The sequence below is a fragment of the Fistularia commersonii genome, chromosome 18 (assembly GCF_037954325.1).
Source record: "Fistularia commersonii isolate RoL2024-O1a breed Wild chromosome 18, RoL_Fcom_v1.0, whole genome shotgun sequence".
In the NCBI taxonomy this organism is placed as follows: Eukaryota; Metazoa; Chordata; class Actinopteri; order Syngnathiformes; family Fistulariidae; genus Fistularia; species Fistularia commersonii.
Window position 1 is genome coordinate 16,530,141 of NC_141301.1, and position 18,404 is coordinate 16,548,544.

At 58.9% G+C, this 18,404-nt stretch overlaps 3 protein-coding genes across 3 annotated transcripts in view; 2 read left to right on the forward strand and 1 right to left on the reverse strand.

Moving 5' to 3' along the window:
* Positions 1–13,396, forward strand: part of nxn (nucleoredoxin) — a 30,303-nt gene extending 16,907 nt beyond the window's left edge. Inside the window, exons 2-8 of the mRNA XM_086164132.1 lie at positions 7,047–7,164; positions 9,187–9,320; positions 9,393–9,493; positions 9,597–9,703; positions 10,176–10,355; positions 10,561–10,685; positions 12,487–13,396. Of these exons, the coding sequence (XP_086020258.1) occupies positions 7,047–7,164; positions 9,187–9,320; positions 9,393–9,493; positions 9,597–9,703; positions 10,176–10,355; positions 10,561–10,685; positions 12,487–12,669 (948 nt within the window). The 3' untranslated portion in view covers positions 12,670–13,396. The remainder of the gene's footprint in view (positions 1–7,046; positions 7,165–9,186; positions 9,321–9,392; positions 9,494–9,596; positions 9,704–10,175; positions 10,356–10,560; positions 10,686–12,486) is intronic.
* A 255-nt stretch (positions 13,397–13,651) lies between these two features.
* Positions 13,652–15,598, reverse strand: mrm3a (mitochondrial rRNA methyltransferase 3a). Its single transcript, XM_086164131.1, has 4 exons — positions 15,285–15,598; positions 14,857–15,101; positions 14,621–14,782; positions 13,652–14,544 (listed from the first exon to the last, which is right to left on the reverse strand). Exons 1-4 carry the CDS (start codon positions 15,596–15,598, stop codon positions 13,931–13,933), a joined length of 1,335 nt encoding a protein of 444 aa, XP_086020257.1. The 3' UTR covers positions 13,652–13,930.
* glod4 (glyoxalase domain containing 4) lies at positions 15,295–18,017 on the forward strand. Its single transcript, XM_086164133.1, has 9 exons — positions 15,295–16,329; positions 16,417–16,466; positions 16,540–16,660; positions 16,734–16,878; positions 17,043–17,179; positions 17,286–17,372; positions 17,445–17,558; positions 17,633–17,719; positions 17,813–18,017. Exons 1-9 carry the CDS (start codon positions 16,246–16,248, stop codon positions 17,876–17,878), a joined length of 891 nt encoding a protein of 296 aa, XP_086020259.1. The 5' UTR covers positions 15,295–16,245; the 3' UTR covers positions 17,879–18,017.
* Positions 18,018–18,404: the final 387 nt, after the last annotated feature.

Below are 18,404 nucleotides of genomic sequence, written 5' to 3' on the forward strand. Positions count from 1 at the left end.
CGGGCTGACAAAGAACAGACTCCCAGTCAGAAACCGCCGGAAAACGCGGTCGCGTCCGGGACCCCGACCCGGAGACCGGGGTCACTCAGACCGGTGACGATCGGTCCTTCGGCGTTCGCTGACTCGGAAGGTCTCCTGGCTTTGGGGGGCGTCCACCCCAGCAGAAGGGGTGTTTTGGTTCGGACCTGGACTGCGTCCGGCCAGAGGCTCGTCCCCACGTCCGCCCAAGAGAGGCCTTGCCCCGAGCCTGGACACAAAGGAAGCAGGCCGAGGAGGCCGGCGTCCGGAAGCTCAGATCCCAAGTGAGCAGAGCGGCCGCCACAAAGGGAGAACGTAAGCGGCCGCTCTGCTCGGTCCGACTCCTGCACGTCAGCAAGCTAGCAGGGATTCTTATTTACATGCTATGAATAATTTTCACACTACAATTGCAGGAGTGCACTTTATTTTCCTGCTGGTAAGAATTGTAAGTGCACGCTCACACACACACACACACACACACACACACACACACACACACACTGGAGTGTTTCAGAGCTATGCAAATGTGCAGATGCAGTGAGCGGATTGCAGCGCAGAGAGTTCACAGCTCCTCTGTTTATGTGCAAAACACTGATAATGTGTGCGAGTATTAATATTAATGCTCAGAGCCGGATCCAGAATCCCCGCTTCCCCGAGAGGAGGCGCAGAGCCGCGCTTAAAGTCGGGGTCAAACAGAGGTTAGGACGGCCGGGGAGGAGCCTCGGAGCCGCCACAGGAGCCATAATGTGCAGATTTAGTGCACGGCGCGGCGGTTGTGTTTACGGAGCGTGGGTAATTGAGCGCTTACGTGTGGAAATCAAGTTGTCTGATTATGAATACGTAATTGTCCGAGACCCCCGAAGGAGCCGCGGTGAGCGCGGCCATCGGGCCTCGGGGCATTTTTGGTCGCTGCCGTCGGCCCGTCTTTGACGCCGGCGGCCGTTGCTCGCCGTATTGGATTACAGTTTAGAAAGTGTGTGTTGTACAACCCCTGACAATCATCACGCCAAAAAACTCCAAAAATGCACATTGCTTTCCAAGTCATGAGTTGCGCGGCGGCTGCCAGGGCGTGAAGCGCTCAGAGGGTCACGCTAGGTAAGCCGGAGCGGCTCCAGCTGGTCTGCGTCCAGCTCTGCTCCCCGACGCCCCGGCCGGACGCCGGCCTCTGCCGCCCTCAACCTGCTAAACTGCAAGTGGATGCGGGAGGCGGGGACACGGGGCGCCCCGTCTCCGTCGGCGGGTAGCGTGACCGCCGCGGCGCCGTAGCACGCTGTCACGGAAGGCTTGGGGGGAAAAGAATCACGCATCTCAGATGGTCCAACATTTACATTACATTCCAGTCATTTAGCAGACGCTTTCATCCAAAGCGACTTACAAGAATTGCAATTCAATAACAGAAGATGGAAGTCGCTATTCAGACGTCACCTCTCCACCAACATGGTGCATCGGAGGAACCTCCACCTCTCCATGCAGTGCACTGTGGGAGAAGTACGCCATCCACTGTGAAAAATACAACTGTCTGCTGTCTGCCCAGGAGTGTGTGCGTGCGGTGTGTTTGTGTGTGCGTGCGGTGTGTTGGTGTGTGTGTGTGTGTGTGTTTATGGTCTGTGTAATGTAGCCGTCCACAAACTGAACACAACCTTTGTATGTGCAGCTACTTTGGCATTTGGTTCTGCCATTAGACTCTCCTTCCCAAGGACGGCGCTGGCTTGGACGTCATCTGTGTGTGTGTGTGTGTGTGTGTGTGTGTGTGTGTGTGTGTGTGTGTGTGTGTGTGTGTGTGTGTGTGTGTGTGTGTGTGTGTGTGTGTGTGTGTGTGTGTGTGTGTGTGTGAGATCAGACATTAATCACGCACTGAGTGGAAAAGACCAATAATGCAAGGAGGATGTTTGCCATTTTTAAATCTTCTCCATGTGAAACAGTGAGGGCAGCGAGGCCTGGCATTGAGAGATGTTCCTCCTGAGAGATGTTCCTCCTGAGAGATGTTCCTCCTGAGCAGCAGCAGGTCGGTGCCGGACTTTGCCGGCCGACCTGAGACATGCGGATCGAAGGTCCACGCAGACAAACCCATCATCCCGTCTGAAACGCCGTTGCATGACGCCAGGCTGTTGTTTTTGCGTTCCGACCCGGAGGCCTGGTGTCGGGCCGCCGTCCCGTCTGATCTCTCTGACGCGTCAAAGGTTTGGAGCTCATGACAAAGGCACGGCTCGGATCAGATGACGATGGCGCTCGTCGTCCGAGCGACGACACGTGAGCCGCCGCTTCCCCTCCGCATGTGTTTTCGGACAGATGCGTGCTTGTGGTGCAGAAGGACAGCACTGTGGTTGGAAGGCTGAGGCTCAGACAGAGCAGGGATGCAATTAAAATTGTTTCCACATTTGTGTGTGTGCGTGTGCGTGTGCGTGTGCGTGTGTGTGTGTGTAATAGGTTTACACGCTGCTCCTTTTTGTTGAATGTAAAGCCGGAGAATGAGGAGAGGGGCGCCGCCGGGGTCCAGGGCGGCAGGCCTGCTGCTCCAGAGGCCCCTCGGAGGGAAGAACACACCCCTTCCTGCGGTGACCTTTGACCTTTCGGAAAGCCGGCCCCGGGGCCGCCCACGCTGGTGGAGGCACAATGATGCAGAATGCAGATACCCATTGAGCCGTGGCTTTTTACGCCTTTACAGCCCCCCTCCTGCTGAACTGCTCACTACACAACGTCCAAGTTGGGATTTGCAGCCTGAATTCAGGGCTTGGCTTTTGTGCATCCACACACACACACACACACACACACACACACACACACACACACACACACACACGTGCATTCCGCCCCTCCTCCCCGCCTTTCTCTTCACCCCCCCCCACCCTCCCCCGGGTTACTTCCTAAGCGCTCTGACATTCTGGCACCTGTTTTCCCCTCCAAACCATTAATTTCTAACTGAATTATTAAACACGAGCCAACAATGTGTCTGGCGCTCCGTGACACGGCCTGACTTTGTGGGGGTTGAGTTGCGGGGAGGGTTGCCATGGCAATAAGGAGGGGGCTATCGAGAAAAGCAATTTAGCCGCCGTCTCCCGTTGGCACGGAAGACGGGCGGACGAGGCTCGGCCTCAGAACGGTGCATGAAACCTGACGGAGGTATTTTTGGAAGCAGCTGGATTTCCTTCTGCTTGGGGTTCTGTGGAGGAGGTTCCAGCCGAGAGCCCGCAGGAGGAAAGTCCGGTATCGGCCTGATGTTTTTAGTTTAGCAAAGCGAGTCATTGGAGATGGGCCTCCACGCGGAGGACGCTTCAGGAACGGGTCTCCTCATGGAGGACCCTTCAGGAACGGGTCTCCTCATGGAGGACACTTCAAGAATGGGTCTCCTCATGGAGGACGCTTCAAGAACAGGCCTCCACACAGAGGACGCTTCAGGAACGGGTCTCCTCATGGAGGACACTTCAAGAACAGGCCTCCTCATGGAGGGAGTGGTGCAGCTGTTGCTGCCTTTGAGATCCCTTTCACCTCTGGAAGAGCCGGGGTGATGAAAACTCTTGCCAAGGGTAAGAGGATAGTTTGGTGGGAGGGACAGATGGACGTAACCCGACCGGCTCCTCAGGACGGCCCTGAGCGTGGAGTGAAGGTCGCGGGCGGGGGGGGGCTTCCCTTTGTAGCCCCGTAAGGAGAGAGCGGGTGCGAAGGGGATACGAGCGATCTTCGAGATCCTCGACGGAAGGTCGGGCCTCGTCACGCTTCATAGAGGAATGTGAGGGAAAGCCGGCCGCAGGTCCGGGACGGAGGTGCAGGAGAAGTCGTGTCCCTCGTCCGTCCTCAGTCAAAGGGCTGACGGGATGTTTGTCAAATACTTCAAAAAATCCAAAATCCTCCACGTCTCTTCCGACGGGCATCTTCTCACCAACGCTCGACGTGGAGAAGCAAAGCTCACTTCCGCCTTCGGAAGGCGTGTCATACAAACGGAGCACAAACGTGGCCGACAGCCGGTGGCCCTCAAATGAATCTTGATAGAAGGTATCTAGCCGGGGTTCCTCCTACCCCGGACCTCCGTCCATAAAGGCTGCTGCCCTCAGTGCTTCCAGAGAAGCATCTCCTCCTCCTTCCGATGGAGGCTCCGCCGCACGACGGCGCCGTGGGGAGGCGGTTCTCTGCTCTCTGAGTGGATCTGCAAACCTTTGGTGATCCAATTATCATGGCGAGCGCCGGAGAGGCTAATGCTTGTTCAGCTGAGTCGAATGGAGTGTTAGTATGGATCCGCAGCTCCCACGAGTCTTCAGCGTTGTCAGGCCCTCGTCAGAGATAATTGGAAGAGTAGAACCAGTGTGTAATTATACCCCAGCGTCCTCTCGGGCCGTCCGGTTAAACACACACACACACACACACACACACACACCCGCACACACTGCTGGTAGTGGTAATGAATAGGAGGGCACTCAGAAACCTTCTGCCGACGTGCACAGCAGAGCCTGCCAGCCGGCTTGAAGTCCACGACTCCTCAGCCGCTTTTCATGAGGCGGGTAAAGAATCGTCCGGCTTCGTGCTCCTCGAAGCAGCAGCCCCAGAACCTGCGGCTCCTCCGGGATCGGGGCTCGGCGACGCCTCTCCTCAGTGATGGCAGGCGAGGCTCTCCTTGGCAGGCCGGCCTCGCCGTTCATTCATCAGGGATTCCGCAGGACGTCTCCTTCTCGTCCAGAGGTGGCCGTTTTCACACTGCCACGTATTCGGCCTCCGGAAGCACCGCCCGCATCCTTCCGGTCCAAGGGATCCGGATCTCCGACTCGTCCGAGGACTTCGGCTTCCGTGGGCGGTCGTCGGACGGCTGAGCTGATGAGATGATTGCGGATGTTAGAGGAAGACCAAAGTGTGTGTGGGGCTTCTCCTGGGTGTCTGGAACTGGTTCTGCCCGGGGACGACAGATTTATGTGTGTCACTGTAGAACCGGGTGTCAGTGTGTGTGCTGAGACGCCCCGCAGGCCGGGAGGCCGGCGTGAGCCCGGCCCCGTCCCGCCCTTTGTCCTCATTGTTTTCGTTCGCCCTCATTGTTTTCTAGCGTCTCAGGTTATCGCCGGGCGTCCGGCTTCACGAGCGGCCGCCCGCCCGCCCGCCTCTCCTCTGTCAAGGTGCCGGATTTCTTTCGCGGGCGGAAGGCGGATCGAAAGTCATCGGCCCGGCGGAACCGGACCCTTGGACGGGTGCGGGTTTCCCGTCCCCGCTCGGCGATCTGCTGCCAGACCCCTGCAGGGAGGGAGTCGAGGAAGCGCCGGGCCGGAGCTTCATGGAGCCGTCTCAGATCCTCTGCAGGAGCTGCTGCATGGGGTGGACTCCAGCTCCAGCTTTGAAATGTTCTCCGCACGGTTCCTTCTCACCCTGGGCTGGAGAGCGTCGTCCACCGGTGCTTTCTGTCGCTTCCCTCCGTGCCACGCCGGCTTCGGAAGGCTTGGAGGCGTCACCCTGCTCGTCTCAATGGCCGAAGGCCCTGAAAGTGACGGCAGGAACCCTCCTTTGGCTGAGAGTCCTCCTCCAGATGGTCCCGTCTCCTCCTCTTTCCTCTGATGCAACATGTGAGCTTCGCTTGTGTCGCAATACCTCTGCCCTCTTCGGTCGGCAGTCATTGTTCTTGGTCTAATGACGGGCAGATTTGAGGAGCGCGCTAACCGCTAACATTTGTGCCCCGGTGTGTTATCCAAGACGCTGACGCAGAAGCTCAGAGCCTCCGAGCCTCAGCCGGTCCGCCGTGAAGAAGTCGGACTCCTCACAATTCCGCGGACGGACTTTATGCGTAGTGGAGGCAGGTGGAGGTTGTTTGGAGGACGTGTTGGGCTCCGGCGGAGGAATGTTCTCTGCAGATGGGCCTCCTTGTTCAAACAGCAGGACGGACTCTGACCCGCCGTCACGGCTCGCGGTGATGGTTCGCGCTCTCGGCCGGCCGGCGCCGCCGACGTACCGTCTCTGTCAGACCACCTCTGGACGAATCCCTCCGACCCCTCTGGCGCCGCCAGGAGGCCGGCATGCGACGCTCTGGCCTTTCGGCGAGTTGTTTGCGTGGAGCCGGGATTCAGAGCGGCAGCCTTTCATCCTCGCGTGAAGATAGTTTCATTGGTTCTTGTAGACGTTCTTTTCAAACGTGGAGAAGGTCCTGGTACGGCTTCCTGCCGGCCCGCCGCCGCTGACACAAACCCAAGGTCCTTCCGACTCGGTGGCTACAGAACCTCTCGGCCGTGGAGGTGCCCGTCTCACACACACACACACACACACACACACACGCACACACACACACAGTCTCTCGAAGTGACTTCCGAGCCCCACGGAAGCCGCGGTGGTCACTGAGTTCCTGCCGAACCCCGTCTCCGAGCAGAGATGGACTTTCCAGAGCAGCATGTGGAGAAGCCGTTTGCTGCGGCGGCGCTGAAGCTGCCTTTTGAGGGCCTTCCAGACCCACATAGTCCAGAGGCTCCGCAGCGTCTTCATACACCGACTGGCCTGCTGCGTCTCTCACACACACACACACACACACACACACACACACTCCTCGGGTTAGTCTTAGAGTCGATCAGGGACTCCACCTTGTATGAACTTCGGTTATGAGTCCCCGAGGACAGACGCTGGTCCAGAACCTCCAGACCCTCAAGAAGCCCAGCAGCTCCAAAGCATGACGTGTTCACTGCTGAGACCTCCAGCTGCGAGGAACCTTCACTTCCCAGCACAACATTTAGATCCTCTGAATCAGGGGGGGAGCGCGCACACACACACACACACACACACACACGCACACACACACACACACACACACACCAGCTGAACTTCCACTCACAGATCTTCCTGAGTCAGAAATGCCTGCGTGAAAGCAGCTCCAGTATTACCCAACCTTCTCCCCCAGGGAGGGCTCCTCATTCCTCCTCCGGCCGTCCCCCACGTTTGCTGCTCGGGGCTCCTCTCGACCTTCTCGGGTTCAGCCTGGAAGGCCTTCTCCAGGTTCTCCTGAAAGCCTGTGGCGGCGGGCGGGTCTCGGGCGTCAGACTCCACCCAACGCCTCTGTCTCCTCTCCTCCGCAGATGAAGCTGTGGAACAAGTACAAGGTGACCAGCATCCCGTCTCTGGTGTTCGTGGACGCGGCCACGGGGAAGGTGGTGTGTCGGAATGGACTGCTGGTGGTTCGGGACGACCCCAAAGGTCAGTCGCCCTCGTGCTCTTCTGTCTGTTAGATGGTCCGTCCTCTGAACTTCAGACCGGCGGTTGCTTTCACCCTGCGGCCGGTGAACCTCACAGGGACGCCATCACACGTCTTCATCTGAGCTTCTCACGTAGCCGCACGCAATTAGACCGTTTCCATCATGAGGTCCGTCCCTCACAGCGGCCGGAGGTCCGGCCTGGAGAACATCTATCATATGATCTGATGATGGAGCGCCTCCATCGCTGCTCAGCCTCAGCGCCCTGAGCTGCAGGCCACCACCCATCAGCTCGGTCCATACCTGCAGAGGTGTGGACCGAGCTGAATTCATAGAGGTGGATGAGCGCGCACACACACACACACATACACACTGGTGCCAGTGTGTGTGTGTGTGTTGAATGTGGTCGTCCTGGACCACAACAGATCTCAGAGTTGGATCGCCTGCTGCTGCTGTGGAACATCATTCACACCATTCTGAGCTGCTGCAGAACATTGGCTGGACCGTGTGTGTGTGTGTGCGTGTGTGTGTGCGTGTGTGTGTGTGTGTGTGTGTGTGTGTGTGTAGCCAGGACCCATCATTTATGCACTTTGATGCGTGGCTGCTGGATGAACGTGGTGCTTTTGCGTTCCTGGTCCTCCTCCTCCTCTCCTGCTGAGTGGAAGAGAAGACCTCAGCGTTTCAAGATGCTCCTCCCCTGCTCGGCTCCAGCGGCGGGAAAACCCGTCCGTGAGTCACGTGAGCGGGAAAACAACGGCACGATGGCGGCGCGGCGACGACTGCAAAGCTCTCTGTGTGTGGAGGATGGAGGCCCGTCCAGCCCGCCGCCTGATGTCCAGGATTCACAGAATGTTCCTCCAAACCGGCCGCGGGACGGAGAAGATTCTTCACCGCCTCGGTAGCAGCGAGGCGCTGAAGCGCTGGACGGCCTCGGGTTCAGTCGTTCACCGTGTTATTATCCTGCCAGTCCCTGTATGTTATTTACCTCCTTCTGGAAGGAGGCCGATGGAAACCTGGAGAAGATCGTTCGTCGTCAGTTATCTGTCTGCTCGCTGGATTATACGGCTGTAAGATGATCTGGAGATGAAGTCACTCAGATGGTTTGGACACGGACAGAAGAGGGATGGAGAAGATCGGGGTAGAAGGACGCTGAGGTTGGAGCTGCCAGGCAGGAGGTCTGGAGGAAGACCTGAGAGGTTCACGGATGGAGGAGAGAAGACAGGAAGTTAGAGGGGCGAGAGGGTCGGACGGGGGCAGGTGATTGGCCGAGGAGCCGCCCTGAGGGAGAGAAGCGGCGGCGGCGGCCGGATGATGGAACGTCCTGCTGTAGGCTCAGGGACGTTCCCCGGACGTTCCTCGGTTCTGTTTTCATCACGTTGCTCGGAAAGAGACTCGCCGGCCTTCCGCTTCCCTCCGACCGCTTCTGCTTTCTGTCCAAACCTGGGCTTCTTCTTACCAGCTCTCAGACCGAGGAGCCGAGGATCGGTGCATCTCCAGAAGGCAGCTCATCGGGGGGAGATTTGGTCGTAGATGAAAAGCCTGGACGGCAGGAGCGTCCACAGGCTGGCCTGCGGCGTGCACGCAGAGTGCACGGGAACAAAGAGCGGCCGTGCAGCGAAGACGACCGGCCATTCCTGCCCGATGAGGCCACAGCAGGCGCCGCGCATAAGGACGCCATTATGGAGCCGCCTGGACGGGACGGACGCGACCCGACCCGTCCTGACCGCCGAGCTCCGGATGGAGACGCGTCCAGGACAGAGAGCGGAGTCGTCATCTGGACTTTAGCTCACGAGATTCCCATCTCTGATCCGTCCCGGGCTCGGAGGCAGGAGAGCGGCTCGGTCCTCGGCTCGGTCCTGGTCCGGCTCAGACTCCCGCGGGCCTTCCAGCCGGGATCCGGGGGGGTTCGTCTTCTGTCTGAACAAATCTGGTGTGACAGACGTGTCGAGTCCGGACAGCTGTTTCGCGCAGGGTTCGCCTCCCTCTTCCCCCCCGCTGATGCCGAGGTGCGTCTCTGCCCCCCCAGGCCTGGAGTTCCCCTGGGGGCCCAAGCCCTTCGCCGAGGTGGTGGCCGGACCTCTGCTGAGGAGCAACCGGCAGACGGCGGACAGCGGCGCCCTGGAGGGTCACTACGTGGGGGTTTACTTCTCCGCACACTGGGTGAGTACGCTCAGCGGGGTCCCCCCCCCCCCCCCCGGGGGACCCGTTCCTCACTCCTGCTCGTCCCCCCAGTGCCCGCCCTGCCGCAGCCTGACCCGCGTCCTGGCGGAGTCCTACCGCGCCGTCAAGGAGTCCGGCCACAAGTTCGAGATCGTGTTCGTGAGCGCCGACAGGTGAGCGTCCCCTCCTGCTCCGGTGACCCCGGTAACCCCGGTCACCCCGGTAACCCGTCCGCAAGGTGCTTCCCGTTGAACCCGCTGTCCGTGGCGCCCCCAGGTCGGAGGAGTCCTTCCAGCAGTACTTCAGCGAGATGCCCTGGCTGGCGGTGCCGTACGCGGACGAAGCTCGACGCTCGCGACTCAACAGACTTTATGGAATTCAAGGTAGAAGCTGATCTTCCTGCCGTCTAAACCTCTCACAGGCTGACGGAACTCTCTGGAAAAGATGGCGCAGTTGGCGTGCGGGCGGAGGGAGGTCTTCCCGTCTCTTCCCGGGGTTTGGCCTCCTCCGCTTGTTCCCTCAGTGCGCGAAGCCTGCGAGAAGTGGCTCCTCGCCTCTCCTGCAAAGAATGCTAAGAATGTGCAGATATGTCAACACCGCCCTCCCCCTCCACATGCGCAGGCAGGCTCTCCAGCGCCGGTCCGCAGGACGCCGTCTGTTTCTGATAAGGCCGATAGATTGTAATCGGAGGATTGCGAAAGGCGGGGGAATCGAACCGGCTCCTCCTCCTCGCCCTTCGTCCCCCTCCCTCCCCTCCTCCCCCCGCCGTCCAGTTCCCGGCGAGTCAGCGCGGGCGGGAACGGACGCGGCGTGGCGGGGGAGCTGGATCTTCACGCGTCTCCTCCGCCCGCCCAGGTATCCCCACCCTCATCCTGTTGGACGCCGAGGGTCACGTGATCACGCGCCAGGGCCGCGTGGAGGTGCTGAACGACCCGGAGTGCAGGCTGTTCCCCTGGCACCCCCGGCCCGTGCTGGAGCTCAGCGAGTCCAACGCCGTGCAGCTCCACGAGGGGCCCTGCCTGGTGCTCTTTGTGGGTGAGTCTTCTGGATGTGCACGTTGATGCGCACGCCGAAAGCCTTTCCAGTCCGTCTGTTCACGCGTTCGGCGCCGATGCCGCAGAGGAGCGCCGTGCGGGAGAACCTAGGAATGCTAATCGGCTCGCCGCCTCCGTCCGATGAGACGAGCCGCTCGTTCTGCCGGCGGAGCTCTGATGGTCTGTCACCTGTGGACGCTCCGCAGACGCCGAGGAGGAGGGGGAGCTGGAGCCGGCCAAGGAGCTGATCCGGCCCATCGCAGAGAAGCTGATGGCCAAGTACAAGGCCAAGGACGAGGAGACGCCGCTGCTGTTCTTCGTGGCCGGAGAGGTGAGATGACTTCCTCCGTCTGAACGAGTTGATCCGACGGCGAGCCGCTGACGTCACGTGCGCCGGACACCAAACTATCTCCCCGGTTTAATGTCGTGATATAATTCCACGGGATTATCCGCCGCCGATCTGTCGGCCGCGTTCACGTTCACGCGGGATTCCTGTTCCGGCGATCTCCCGCACGGCTCAGCCAGCGGGTCTTCAGGGACGGATTCCTCGGAGGGTTCCTCCGTCTCCGCGCCGTGCTCGCAAACACCAGGATGCGACCGCGTCGACAACGAATGCACGCCAAAATAATCCGTCCGTCGTCCTCCGGCCGTAGCTCGCTGCCGTCCCCCTGCAGCCAGAGGTGGAACCGGCATCCAGATCTTCCCGCACTTTGGTCATCCGTCCGTCCCCGTCGGCCGCCGCGGCAGCAGCGGAGATAATCCCCAGATTAGCCGGCTCTGCAAACGTTCCCGCCGCTCTCCCCCGGATCCCGGGGTCGCGCCCCCGGGCCGGGCTCGGGTTTCGTCGGGAGGCCCGGTGCGCGTGTGGTGCTCCTGACCCCGCGTGTCCCCGGGGCCGCTCGGCCCGCCGCCGGCCTTGAAATGCCATCGGCATGTGCGGTGAGTGGATCCCCGGCCTCGGCTTTGGACGGAGCTGCGTTACCGCCCCGCTCTCCAGAAGCCCCATGTGTTTCTGGGTTCGCTCTGCTTCCCCCGTGGAACAGATGCTCGGCCAGATATTTTTATGTCCCGGCCGCCGAGGTTTCATTTCCTGGCTTAAACTCAAGCGGCTGTGAAATCTCCAGGTTTCATTTCTATATCGGGCTCCTGCCGGGGCGTCGCTTCCTGTCCCCGCCGGAGCTCGCCGCCGCTCCCAGGACGCGCGGCTCGCAGAGGAGCCGGCTTAGCTCTGCTGCCGGCAGAAAATGGCTTCTCTAGCTTTTGCACGGACGCTAGAAGACGGAGGGTTTGCTGACCGAGCCTCCGTCAGAGGGGTTCATCTGTCTCCATGTGTTCTTCTTGGCACGGCCTGGGAGCGAAGCGAGAACCTCCCCCTCCCAGCAGGAGAGAGCAGAGAGGCTTCGCCCGTCTGTCCTTCTGCTGCTCCGACCTGGACGGAGTCCCTGCTCTCAGGAGGACTGCAGGGAATCCAGAGAGGCTTTCAATCCCGGGCGTTTGTCTGCGCCGGGTTCTTTCATGCGTTGCTTCTGACGGCCCGACCCGCTCGAGGTTCACGTCTGCGAGTGCGAGGCTGGACCGCGTGCCCTCCGGGACCGCGCCCGCAGGGAACATCACCGGGGGCTCGTCCGCCATCTTCCAGCAGCTCTGAAGGCTGTCGCCGGTAAACCCAGTAAACCCGGAACCGCTGCGGCCGAGACCCTCGGTGATTCCCGGCGTGAATCTTCCGGAAGCGGGTTTATCACCGAGACAGAGCGGAGATGTTGGAGACCAAGCGGGACGACTTCATGGCCGGGCTCTTTAATAACCCCCCCACCCTCCCCGGGTGGGCCGACCCTCTGCTTCGGCGCCCCCCTCTGGCCCCGCCGAGCAGCTGCGCCCCGGCGGACCAGAATAGAACAGACCTTGAACCATTTCAAGGGAATTCCTCTGCCGGAAGGCTCCGACATGACACGCCTTCGCTCCGATGTGATATGGATTTGGTTTCTGAGGGGTTTCCTTCCCGCAGGAAGGGGAGGAGTCATATAGTTTACCCTCCGTGTCCAACGGGTGACGTGTGTGACCCGCGACCCCGCCGCTGATTCTGAAGGTCCTCCTGATCCTCTGATCCCGTGTCCCCCCCCCCCCTCCTCCAGGACGACATGAGCGACTCCCTGCGGGATTACACCAACCTGCCCGAGGCGGCGCCGCTGCTCACCATCCTGGACATGTCGGCCCGCGCCAAGTACGTGCGGGACGTGGAGGAGATCACGCCGGCCATCGTGGAGCAGTTTGTCGGCGACTTTCTGGCCGAGAAGCTGAAACCAGAGCCCATCTGATGACGGGACGCTCTCTGTGGGACTCCCTCCACCGCCTCCCCCTCACCCGCCTCCCTGACTCTTTCCAGGGTCTCACTTTTTACTGACATTTTCCCTTCATTTTTTTTTTTTAGACATGTTCCTCTTTTCCCGGAGTCCTCTCTCTCTCTCTCTCTCTCTCTCTCTCTCTCTCTCTCTCTCTCCTGTGGTGCCTTGCATTGACTATAGTCCCTATAGTAATATATATGGAGATTGTTTTTTGGGCCTCAAGAAAAGTATTTGTATTTTTGTTTATTTTTTCCCAGTTAATAGCATTTCTGAATCCTAGAGAGCCACAGAACTGCCCGGCGGACCTACTTACCTGTTCCTTGTTACTCTGTTTCTGAAGGATGATGAGAATTAATAAAATGATTGCAGCATTTTCACCGTCGTACTTCCCCTGTGCACGAGCGGAAGCGCGCCCGGCCTCCGTGGGACCGGCGCTCGGACCCCGTGGCCGCTGGAGCGGCGCCGGGCGCCTCTGTCTCGTGTTTGTGCGTGAATGTCATCTCCGGTCAGTCGTTTTATTGTGGGTTTCATCTCAAAGCCGCCATGAGGACTTTCTGTGAAGGTCCCTTGGAGGCAGAACCAGGTTACTTTGAAGGCGTTTTGAAAAGTGTTGAATGTATACCGCCTCCTCCTCCGTCACTCCCAGGTTGTATCTCCGGTCGTGACTTCGCACCATTAAAAACTCACTGACAAGCACAAAGTCCGATTCTTCCAGGGTTCTGTTGGCAAGGCGGCGGCGGCCCGGGCACATTCTGTGAAGACGGGCCTCGGACTCCTCGGGATTCAAACACGACGGCGTCTCCGTTAATTCAGTAACAGTATAGCGGATTTAGCGCCTCCTCAAAGGTTACAACGTTGCGTTGCTGTGACTCGGATGTTTGGATTTTCTGCTCGCCGCAGCGTTATGCTACAGTTAGCCGTTAGCCCGCAGTAAGACCGAAGGGTGAGTGGTGGCTCAGAAGTGTGTTCTGTTTATTCCAAGTAGAAAAAAATAAATACATATACATAGATATCATGAAGGTTTCCCAGAAGACCCCAACACACCGAGACTGAAGCAAAACACTCCTCAAGAGACCGTTGTAGCCATGATTGTCCTCCGCAGAGACGGCCGGCAAGAGGAGCTGCTGCTTCTCTGCCGGAGCTCCGCTGGCTGAAGGGGAATTCTGAGCAGGCGGTCACGCCACGGAGAGGTTGATTCCGGGAGGCCGAACATCACCGTCGACCGTCTCGGGACTTACAGAGGACATGCTAGAGATGGACTCGGGGCCTTGGATCTCCGCTTCATTCCCGAAGTTCTCGTGGCGTCCAGCAACTGCTTCCTGGCCTCCAACAACAGGATGCTGGCAGCCATGGCAGAGTTCAGGCTGTCAACAGAGGGAACGATGGGGATGAAGAGCCTACGGCCGGCGGTCTTCTCCGCCAGCCGGACGGCCTCGACGCTCAGGCCGAGAGTCTCCCCTCCGACCACGAGCGCCGTGGGGCTGCGAGCCCAGCTTTCATGGTAAAGCTGTACGTCCACCCTGGGGAGGGAGAGCCCCCCCTCTGCATCGTCAGAGTCCGAATCGGAGTCCGAATCGGACTCCTCGCGACGACGCCCCTGTTTAGGCTTGGTGCCGACCCAGCCGTAGTCCCCCGGTCTGCCCCTGTGCACGGGAGAAGATCCGTCACCCGGGTCCTCCGTTCCACGCCGTGCATCGCGGCCGCCGCAGCTGTCGCCCACGCACACGGTCACCGGCTTCGGGAGGTGACTTTCAACACTGTCCCAGCTCAGACCGGAGTAGATGGGCAGGCGGAAATGGGCGCCCATCGCCGCTCGCAGCACTTTGGGCTCCCAGACGTCAGCGCAGCCTGTCGAGGAGAGGGGATACTTGAACCCGAGCGGAGGCGAGCGAAGGTCGCACCCCGAACGGACGCCCGGGCAAACCTTTGGTCAGCAGGACCCTCTGGCAGCCGGCGGCGGCGGCGCCCCGCAGCACGGTGCCCAGGTTCCCGGGGTCGCGGATGTTGTCGCAGATCAGGGACAAGGGCACAGAATGCGCTGAGTCTCCAAAGTTGAGCCGCGACGGCTCCGGGCGAGAAAATATGGCTGCAAAGAAATGCAAATGTAATGGCAATGTGGAGGTTGCAGGAGGAGCCTCGGAGCCTCGGAGTCGCCCTCACCTATCACCCCCTGCGGGGCCACCAGGTCGGACCACAGTTTGAGGTCTTCGGCTCTGACTTTGACCAGGGTCGCCCTCCGCAGCCCGTCCAGAGGCAGCTCTTTCAGTCGCTCCACGGCGCTGAAGAACACCATCCGGGGGCTGGCGCCGGCACTCAGGGCGTCGCAGATCAGACGCCGGCCCTCCAGGAGGATCTTTCCCTGCCGCTCCCGAAATGTCCGGGAACGGGCGACGCTCACCATCCTCCTGGAGGAGCACAGGGCGGACAGAGGGCATTTTCCCTGTGTCGGTGGAAGACTAATGCTACCAAAAGTAAATAAACGTCTACTACATCCGGCAGGACAAGACTCCACTTGTCCGTCACCTGGAAGAGGAAGGCCTTTAGAGGTCGCTCTTCGGGTCTGAACCTTCCTGCTCTCGGATACCTACGCCAGTCTCTTGTCTCCGGGGAGGGCCTTCTCGAAGCGGAGCTCCCCCGCGGGACTCTGCGGGCTCGTCCCCGTCCTCGCCGGGTCTCTTGTTCCCGAGCAGCCCGCAGCTCTGAGGCCGGCCGGAGCCTCCTCTCTCCGGGCTGACGCCGGACGCTTCTCCGCCTCCTCGCCGGGGAAGATGACTCTCACGGGGGTCCTTCTCAGCCCGCGGATATACCGCTTACATTCCACGGGGAACGCGGTTCCTGTGGGCAGGAGAACGGCTCTGACAGGGGACTGGCGGCAGATCACGCTCCTCATGTAGGACGCCATTTTTTAGCCAGCCTTCTTCTTCTTCTTCTTCTTCTTCTTCTTCTTGGTCTCCACCTCCAGTGCAGCAGCCTAGCTAGCATCCATGCTGCTCCTAGCGGCTATGGTGCTGTTGCACCCGCTATGCCCGCAGGCCAGACGCCCAGTATTTCACGTACATACCGGAAAAGACGGTAATATAATATTATTATGGTAATATCATTATGGTATTATTATGGTAATATTATTATGTTACTGTCTAAGCGCACAACAGCCGCGTTTTCGCGTTACAGTCGCGTCATGCATTAGCATCGAGGCTTCCGCTAGCTGTAGCACAGTGGGAGTTGCGAAACGGAATATACCACTAATGGGGGTGGAGGCTTTTAAAACCCGCCTTTCATCACGGGACTTGTGTCAGTCTAAACACAATTATACACAAAAATGGGCACATTATCGTCTCTTTATTCAACTGACGACGACGGCAACCCACAAACCAAAATATATGTCTATTAGGAACCCTCACTTCGTATATTCCCTACACAATCGAGCACCGAAAAATGGCTCGACCCGGAAGTGGCTTTTGGCCGTGCTGCCGGACCTGCGGAGGAGACCATCGTGAGGAGACCATCGTGTGGAGAGCTTCTTAAAGAGAACTTCATGAGGAGACCATCATGAGGAGAGCCCTGCACTTCGTCTTCAAAGTTGGGGACAGGACCAAAACAGCCTCCTTCTACCGGGATGTGCTGGGCATGAAGGTACCCTGTCTGTCTCCATCCACGCTCGGCATCCCCTCCCGTCCGTGGCGCCGATCCCGCCGCCCACTGCTTTCCTTGTCCCGTCAGGTTTTGCGCCACGAGGAGTTTGATGCGGGCTGCAAAGCGTCGTGCAACGGGTACACGCCACGAAGCACTGGTCGTGAGTTGATCCGTGGTGCCGCCGTGCCAACCCTCTGTGCGTGCACACAGGCCCTACGACGGCAGGTGGAGCAAGACCATGGTTGGATTTGGAGCGGAAGACGATCACTTCGTGGCCGAGCTGACCTACAATTACGGGGTGGGAGAGTACAAACTGGGAAATGACTTCCTGGTAGGTGGCCGTCCATCTCAGAGGCGTTATCTCTCTCTCTCTCCGGTACGACTGAAGATGCTGTTCCTGTCAGGGCCTCACTCTGCAGTCCAGCCAGGCCGTGAGCAACGCCAGGCGCCTGGGCTGGCCCCTCACCCGGGTGGAGGAGGCCCTGTACCTGGCACAGGCTCCAGGTGGATACAACTTCTACCTGGTGGACAAGGAGCAGCCTTCCCACGGTGACCGCGGCCTCCTCCTCCTCCTGGCAGTGCATTGAGATGTGTGCTGGTAGAAGAGTGTAGATATGAATGGGAACGTTGCAATAGAACAGCGAGTAGAGTACGGTGCGATAAGACATCGTTGTACTCATCATCATCATTATCTCACTTTGGTTCTGACTCAGATCCTGTGCAGAAAGTTTGTCTGGGAGTATCAGACCTGGCAAGATCCACACATTACTGGAGCGCCCTCCTGGGAATGAAGGTGGTGGAGAGGAATGAGGACAAGAGAACCGTGCTGATGAGATTCGGAGACGGCCAAGTAGGTCGAGCAAATAATACGTCTTTTGTTTTTGTCCTCGTATATATAAGCCTTTGGTTTATTGCTCCGCGTGTTGAAGACAAAAGTGTGTTTGATTCGTCTGCAGTGTAAGCTGGAGCTTCACGAAATCGGCGGGGCCGTCGACCACGGAACAGCATTTGGAAGAATAGCCTTTTCGTGCCCCAGGGATCAGGTGACATAGCGGCGTCGTAGGACATCTCTAAATTGATAAGATTTTATTTTATTGATACGTTGCCTTTCTCAGCTGCCTGACCTGGAAGCCTTGATGAAAAAGGAAAATCAGAAGATCCTCACGCCTCTGATCAGCCTGGACACACCAGGGAAGGCCACGGTAGAGGTGGTGATTCTGGCCGACCCGGTAGGTACGGGGCCAGAGTGGGCCCGGGGATAACCGCCGCCCTCTGGATGTGAGCGCTGCTTCGCCTCTTTCAGGACGGCCACGAGATCTGCTTTGTCGGGGACGAAGCCTTCCGAGAGCTCTCCGCGGCGGATCCCGGAGGAAACGGGTTGCTCGACGAGGTCAGTGACCACGCGGCTTCGCTCTCCGCTTTAAATAAGACGCCGCGTGTTTGAAACGCCCAACGTTCTCCCTGTTCCCGATCCTCCTCTTAGGCGATCGCTGCCGATAAAAGCGACGAGTGGTTCGCCAAGCACGACAGGCAAAAAGCTGCTGCGTGAGACCTCGGAGGACGCGCTGCGCGAGGAGGCCCGGGAGACAATCTTCTCATTTCAAGAGTTCTCTGTGAGGAAGCGCAGCCGTGCTCCCAAGGACCACAGCACATTTCTTTTCCCTTTAAATAAACAAATCCCCTCCAGAGGCCTTTGTGTTGGTTTGTGTTTTGGTCCAAGCTCATTTCAAACGGTTCTTTCAGTCAGGGTCAGGGACTCACACCGCAGCTTTGAGAGCAAACATGATCGTGCTGGTCCTTCAACGGTCCTGTGCTGGGGGTCCATGGGGAGAAGGTGGGCACGGTGACACCACTGACACCCTCCAAGATAAGATGAGATAAGAACAACTTTATTTATCCCTAAGGAAATTGTTGTGCCAGAGTTTCAAGCAAAAACATCACAATAATAGATAATAGTAGGAAGGAGGGAGAATAAGAAATACAATGAAATATAAATTGTCATGGTTAAAATGGACAGAACCGTGGAAAAGCCTCGGGATGGAGGCAGACGTGAATAAGCTGGATCATAAATGAAC